The sequence below is a fragment of the Bison bison genome, unplaced genomic scaffold (genome assembly GCF_000754665.1).
Source record: "Bison bison bison isolate TAMUID 2011002044 unplaced genomic scaffold, Bison_UMD1.0 scf7180017864367, whole genome shotgun sequence".
Classification (NCBI taxonomy): domain Eukaryota; kingdom Metazoa; phylum Chordata; class Mammalia; order Artiodactyla; family Bovidae; genus Bison; species Bison bison.
This window is the reverse complement of record NW_011494939.1, coordinates 2,322,666-2,330,593: the sequence shown is the minus strand read 5'-3', so window position 1 is coordinate 2,330,593 and position 7,928 is coordinate 2,322,666. Positions and strand designations below refer to the sequence as shown.

The 7,928-nt window shown below is 39.4% G+C and overlaps 1 protein-coding gene across 1 annotated transcript in view; it reads left to right on the top strand.

Moving 5' to 3' along the window:
- The first annotated feature begins 295 nt into the window (after positions 1-295).
- The window catches only part of CCDC39 (coiled-coil domain containing 39), a 52,444-nt gene continuing 44,811 nt past the window's right edge, over positions 296-7,928 (top strand). The window contains exon 1 of the mRNA XM_010855627.1: positions 296-515. Coding sequence (XP_010853929.1) covers positions 426-515 — 90 coding nt within the window. The 5' untranslated portion in view covers positions 296-425. The remainder of the gene's footprint in view (positions 516-7,928) is intronic.

Here is a 7,928-nt window from a genome sequence, read left to right as displayed (position 1 = left end):
ACGCATGAAAGTGAAAAGTGAAAGTGAAGTCGCTCAGTCGTGTCCAACTCTTAGCGACCCCATGGACTGCGGCCCACCGGGCTCCTCCGTCCATGGGGTTTTCCAGGCAAGAGTGCTGGAGTGGGGTGCCATTGCCTTCTCCGAAGGAACCTCTGGAAGAGTAAATTGATTCTCTTCCCTGGGTGCTCAAGAAGAAAAAGTTGCCCTGGATTCAGGGACAGTGTTCTCGACCGGAAGTTTTGCCTCAGGACATGAGCGCTTCCGGTTTGGTAACTAAGGGCGCGAAACGGTTGCTAGAGCTCGGGTAGCAACTTCTCCGGAGCTTTGCGAGTTCCTGGGGTTGCCTCAGGTGCCGCTCACGGGTGAAATGAGAAGGTGGCTCTTTCTTCTGCACTTTTTCTGAGGTCCCCTATCTATTTGTCATCATGAGTAGTGAATTCCTGGCGGAGCTGCGCTGGGAGGATGGGTTCGCTATCCCGGTGGCGAACGAGGAGAACAAGACACTGGAAGAGCAGGTAAGGATCAGGTGAAGAAGGCGAGGTGGGCGGGCGAGGGGAGAGGGGGCCTTTGGGGGAACTTTTCTGGTTGGCAGAAATACCCAAACTCTTTTATTTCTCTCGTTCCTTCCCTAATGCCATCTTTTCTCGGTTTACCTCTTCGGTACCATCTCTTTCTTTGCTCATCTGCTAGCCCTTTTCGGTTCTTGCTAAGCGTTGATATCAATCAATCCATTGAAATGATAATTGGTATACACGACTATAAAGTTTGAATCTTTGCTCCCTCCTCTTCCACTTCTTGCATTCATTTGCAACCTCCTGAGTAGTAGAGGAAAAAAGCACCGGCTTTTTCCTGCCTCAGAATTAAGCGCGGTTTGCAAAGTGACTTCTGAGATTTGCGTAGCAACAGTTATTTGCGGATGTTTGCAAACAAAACACGTATGGTTAACTTTTCTTTTTGAGTTTCTTCCTATGATATTTGAAGTGATTCGAGGAGACGTTTTCAAGAGGGATGTTCTAGTAAGTATGTACAGTGTGTAGTTTACAGCTTTTCAAAGTGAGGATTAAGTTGTCACAGAACGGTATAAAAATATTTTACGTTACAAGGGCGTATTTGGGGGATTCCCTGGTTGCTCAGCGGTAAAGAATTCGCCTGCCAATGGAGGAGAGGCTGTTCCATCCCTGGGTCCAGAAGATCCCATGGAGAAGCAATAGCAACCCACTCCAGTATTCTTGCCTGAGAAATCCTTCCGTGGACAGAGAAGCCTGGTGGGTGTAGTTCATGGGGGTCGCAAAGAATTGGACAGGACTTAGTGACTAAACAACAACAAAGGAGTATTTTAACCAGCTTGCAACCAAAGCGTGGTAGTTGTTAAAAACTGTAACCAGATCAGGAAACTTTTAAAGACCTTGAGCAGTCAGTCTAAAGTTCTATCACATGGCAATGTGTTGTGTGAAAGAGTCCAGGAAGAACCTATGATGCTTACACTGCTTTAGAGAATGGAAGACGAGGTCTTATCTCCTCTGAGAAATGAAAATGAAAATCCTCCGTTCTGCTTCTTGAAAATATATTTTTAAAAATATTCTTACTTATTTACTTATATCTAACTAGATGGTTTCAGATTTTGCTTTTTAAGTGAAGAACTACATTAGGAAATATAAGAGATCTAGCACTGAATACTGAGGAATAATAATGTTAATAAGTATCCAGTCCTGGGTTCAGATCCTGTATATCAGCATTGAGTCAGTTTCTTCTTATGTAAACTGGAGATAAGTAAAATAATCATTTCACAAGGTTGTTATACTGCTCTAAGGACATTAATATAGGTTAAGTTCCATTAAAATGTTCTTTTTGGGTATTATTGCCATAATATGTCTTACAGGATTTTAAATATTTATTACTTGAATTAGCTATTTTTAAAAATATTAAAGAACAATTAAAGAATAATGAGGACCACAATCACGTCACCTAATAAACTCTGATATTAAAAAAGCAACTCTTGAAAGTTTAAAATATTCAAACAGAAGAAAAGGGTATAAAATAAAAAATACAAGATATTCTCTCCCCAGAATACTCACTGTTGACCATAGATGTGACTATCATGGCTTAAACAAATATCCTAGACATCATGATCTACAGGTATATAGACAAAAAAGACAGGAGTATTATAAAAATAAGATCCTATGTGCTATTTTTAGCATAGAAATTTAATTTTACTTGTGTTTAAGAGGAGAAAATGAAAGAAATTGTTGACTATCAGTGAGTGTTACTTGGTTATAAGAGATAGTGGTTGCAAAAAAATTTCTGTAACATTAAGAAAAACTAAATTAAAAAAATTAAATGGTTAAATTAAGTGTTTCTAAAAATTTCTTTGCTTCATTTGTAGACAGTATGAGTTGACTCCCTGATCTTTCATTTTGCATCTTTGAAATCAAGAGATTAGCCCTCCTACCCTTTCTGCTACCTTCTTTTCTCCATTAAAAATAGTGGTTTTATTATTTTTATATATCAAGGTTTATTTTATTTGCATTGTATTCAATGCTCTTAATTTACTACAAGTGTTTAGTCTTAATTTTATATTTAATATGATTTAATGGTCTTTGATACACCTACTTTACTAAGTTTATCTTATTTTGAAGTTTTCACTTTTGATTCATCTTTTGACTGGTTGGATACTGTTCATGTGTGATTGTTTCAAAAAGGGCCCACAGTCTGTGCTTTGCCTGTCTGGTTCCTTGCACTTCCTGCTTTAACTTTATATTCCTTAAATCATAGTATCGGATCATCAGGATACTCTCTCTCTGCCTTACTACTTCCTACTGGAATCCTGTGTTTCCCAAAGTGGACTGTTTTTCCAAAAGCCTATTTCCCAGCTGTTAACTTGTGAATTCACTTTATTCCTTTACTTGGTTGATGGTCTATTTCCTACATCATATATCTTCATTTGTTCTTGAGTCATTCCCTTATTTTGATGAACTACTTTCTTGTGTCTCCCTAAGAAGTGTCTATGTGAGGTAAACACTCTGAATCTGAAAATATTTTTATTTATCTTCACATTTGATGGTAATTTGGCTGGATAGAAAATCCTAGATTAAAAATAAAATTTCCACAGAATTTATCAAGAATTTTGCCCTATTGTCTTTCAAGCAGTGTTGATGGTGAATAATCTTACATTAAAATGATTTTCAGGTATTATTTTTTTTAATTCATTTCCATTTCTTTGTAGTTTACTTTTTCATTTTCTGGAAGCTTTTAGAGTTTTGTTTCATCTTTACATAGCAGTTTTAATTTTGGCAACTATATCATCATATTTTTAATTTTCAGGTTATGTGCTTGTTGCTTTTTTGTGTCACATGGTCTTGTTTTAGGAGTATATTATCAATTACAATCTAAGTGTGTATGTATGTGTGTGTCTTTAGTTCTTGTCTTTTTTGTCCTGAATTATCTGTTTTCTTTGGAATCTTTTTATCCTGATGTCCCATACATTATGTAAGTTTTCAATAAGTAGTTGGTGATCCTTGCATATCCTTTTATATTTAAGAAAGTGGCAGTAAAATGTTGTTTGGGAGCTCTATGGGGAAGGAATTATCAAGTTGTGGAGAATTAATCATTATGCTTTAATTTGAAAAGCAGATTCTTTTGTTTTGGGTTAATTATGCAATGATAAAAGTCATAATTGACAAAGAAAAGTGATAAAGTACCAAACAACACAACAGCCAAATACATAATAGTAAAAGCTATTATAAATGCTAGTAGACCTTGACAAAAATATGCAGTGAGGTACTTCAATATCTGGACTTCCCAGGTGGCGCAGCGGTAAAGAATCTGCCTGCCAGTGCAGGAGACACAAGAAACCCAGATTTGATCCCTGGGTTGGGAAGATCTCCGGAGTAGAAAATAAAAACATGTTCCAGTATTCTTGCTGGAAAAATTCCGTGGACAAAGGAACCTGGTGTGCTACAGTCTGTGTGGTCACAAAGAGTGGGACATGACTGAGTGACTGAGCGTGCGCACACACACACACACACACACACACACACAATAGACAAAAATAAAGATATACAATATATGAATAACACAACAAAAGTAAAAACAAAGAGAACATACATCCTTTAAGTATAATATGTTCATAAAACATTTACAAAGGTACATTATGTTACTAGACCAGAGCAAAAACCTAAAAATGAACGATTAACCTTAAATACAGTATGCTAAGTGAAATAAGCTGGACACATAAGGACAAATACGTGATATGGTTTGGTAAGATATGATTACCAAAGGTATGATTCCACCTATATGAGGTAACCTAGAGTAGTCAAATTCATAGACATAAATTAGAATGGTGATTTCCAGGGGCTGGAGGTAAAAAGGATGTGGGATTAGTATTTAATGGATATAGAATTTCAGTTTGGAAGGATGAAAAGTTTTTGGAAATGGATGGTAGTGATGGTTGTACAATGTGTGGATATACGTAATGCCATTGTACTTAATATACACTGAAAAATGTTTAAAATGGTAAATTTTATGCTATAAGTATTTACAATTAAAAATTAATGATAAAAATTTTATAAGTCACATTTTCTGATCATAAGCCAACAGAATTAATAATAAACAGTTTAAAAGATTACTCTCCATTATTACGGACTGAATGTTTGTGTTCCTCTCTCAGTAATTCATATGCTGAAGCCCTAACTCCCAATGTGATAGTCTTTAGAGGTGGGGTCTTTGGGAGGCAATTAGGTTTGGATGTGGTCTAGATGGGGTGGGGACTGGGATTAGTGTTCTTATAAAAAGAGGAAGGAGATCTGGAAAAGCTTGATCCTCATGCCAATCACCAGAAGGGTAGTATCAAAGAATCTGCTAACCATCGGACGATTGCACTCATCTCCCATGCTAGTAAGGTCATGCTTAAAATTTTACATGCTGGGCTTCAGCATTATGCAAACCAAGAACTTCCAGATGTCCAAGTTGGGTTTAGAAAAGGAAGAGGAACTAGAAATCAAATTGCCAACATTTGCTGGATTATAGAGAAAGCAAGGGAATTTCAGAAAAACATCTAACTCTATTTCATCGACCATGCTAAAGCCTTTGACTGTATGGATCATGACAAACTGTGGAAAGCTCTTAGAGAGATGGGAATACCAGACCATCTTACCTACCTCTTTAGGAACCTGTATGTGGGTCAAGAAGCAACAGTTAGCACCCTGTATGGAACAACTGATTGGTTCAAGATTGAGAAAGAAGTACGACAGGGCTGTCTGCTGTCACCTGTTTATTTAACCTATACGCTGAGCATATCATGAGAAATGCTGGGCTGGGTGAATTATAAACTGAAATCAAGATAAGCAGGACCTCAACAACCTCAGATATGTGCTGATGGCAGAAAGCAAAGAGGAACTAAAGAGCCTCTTGATGAGGGTGAAGGAGGAGAGTGATAAGCTGGCTTAAGACTAAATATTAAAAAAACTAAGATCATGGCATCCGGCCCCATTACTGCGTGGCAAATAGAGGGGGAAAATGTGGAAGTAGTGATAGATTTCCTCTTGTTGGGCTCCAAAATCACTGCAGACAGTGACTGCAGCCATGAAATCAGAAGACGTTTGCTTTTTGGCAGGAAAGCAATGACAAACCTAGACGGTGTGTTGAAAAACAGACATTACTCTGCCGACAAAGGTCTGTATAGTCTAGGCTATGGTCTTTCCAGTGGTCACATACGGTTGTGAAAACTGAACTATAAAGAAGGCAGAATGCCAAAGAATTGATACCTTCAAACTGTGGTACTGGAGAAAACTCTTATACTTCCCTTGGACTGCAAGGAGATCAAACCAGTCAATCTTAAGGGAGATCAACCCTGAATATTCACTGGAAGGACTGTTGCTGAAGCTGAAGCTCCAGTATTTTGGTCATCTCATGTGAATGGACAACTCATAGGAAAAGTCCCTGTTGCTGGCAAAGATTGAGGGCAGAAGGAGAAGAGGGTATCAGAGCGTGAAATGCCAGGATGGCATCACTGATACAATGAATATGAGTTTGGGCAAACTCCGAGAGATGATGAGGGACAGGGAAGCCTGGTGTGCTGCAGTTCATGGGGTTGCAAATAGATGGACATGACTGGATGACTGAACAATCAGAAGAGTAAGAGAGACCGTGGTCTTTAGAGGTAGGGCCTTTGGGAGTTCTAGATGGGCGGGGAGGGCTCCAATACTTTGGTCACCGGATGCAAAGAGCCAATTCATTGGAAAAGACCCCGATGCCCTGATACTGGGAAAGATTGAGGGCAGGAGGAGAAGGGGACAACAGAGGTTGAGATGGTTGGATGGCATCATCAACTCAATGGATTTGAGTTTGAGCAAACTCTGGGAGATGGTGAAGGACAGGGAAGCCTGACATGCTGCAGTCCATGGGGTTTCAAAGAGTTGGACATAACTGAGCCACTGAACAATGACAACAAGATATAGGGGAGAGGGGATTGCACTGGGATTAGTGCTCTTGTAAGAAGAGAAAGAGAGACCAGGGCTCTTTCTGTCATGTGAGGGCACAGTGAGAAGGCAGTCATTTGCAAGTCAGGAAGAAAAATTTCAGTGAAACCAAATTGACTGGTGCTTTGATCTTGGACCTCCTAGCCTCCATAATCGTGAGAAATAAACTTCCACTGTTTTAGCCACCCAGTCTATGATTTTTTGTTATGGCAGTCTGAGCTGACTAAGATAGACATCTTAAATGCTTAGGCAAGTTTCTCAGAAATATATTCTGAATTGTTGTTGTTGTTCAGTCACCCAGTCATGTCCAACTCTTTGTCCGCCCTTAGATTGTAGCACGCCAGGCTTCCCTGCCCCTCAGCATCTGGATAGCTTTATTTAAAGAGAAATTGAAAGTGAAAAAAATCACCTTTTAGAAAACAGTAAAAGGAAACTACTTTGTACCCACATCCATGTGTTCTCATTCATGTCCAGCTCTTTGGACCTCATGGACTGTAGCCCACCAGGCTCCTCTGTCCATGGAATGAAAAACAGCAAAAATCTTAGAGAAAACTTGTAGTTTTAAATTCCTTTATATTTAAATCAGTGTCTTAGCTTGGGTTGCTATACTGAAACAACATAGACTCAATAAAAAACAGACATTTATTTCTCAAAATTTTGAGGGCTAGAAGTCAATATCAGGGTGCCATATTAGGTGAATATATTGGGCGAGAGCCCTCTTTCTGGCCTGTAGATGGCTGCCTTCTGGCTGTGTTCTTACATGGCTAAGATAGAGTGAGTTCTGGTCTTTCTTCCTCTTCAGTTCAGTTCTGTATCTCAGTCGTGTCCAACTCTTTGTGACCCCATGAATCACAGCAGCCAGGCCTCCCTGTCCATCACCAACAACCAGAGTTTACTCAAATTCATGTCCATCGAGTCGGTGATGCCATCCAGCCATCTCATCCTCTGTCGTCCCCTTCTCCTCCTGCCCCCAATCCCTCCCAGCATCATAGTCTTTTCCAATGAGTCAACTCTTCACATGAGGTGGCCAAAGTATTGGAGTTTCAGCTTTAGCATCATTCCTTCCAATGAACACCCAGGGCTGATCTCCTTCAGAATGGACTGGTTGGATCTCCTTGCAGTCCAAGGGACTCTCAAGAGTCTTCTCCAGTACCACAGTTCAAAAGCATCAATTCTTTGGCACTCAGCTTTCTTCACGGTCCAACTCTAACATCCATACATGACCACTGGAAAAACCATAGCCTTGACTAGATGGACCTTTGTTGGCAAAGTAATGTCTCTGCTTTTGAATATGCTATCTAGGTTGGTCATAACTTTCCTTCCAAGGAGTAAGCGTCTTTTAATATCATGGCTGCCATCACCATCTGCAGTGATTTTGGAGCTCCAAAAAATAAAGTCTGACACTGTTTCCACTGTTTCCCCATCTATTTCCCATGAAATGATGGGACCAGA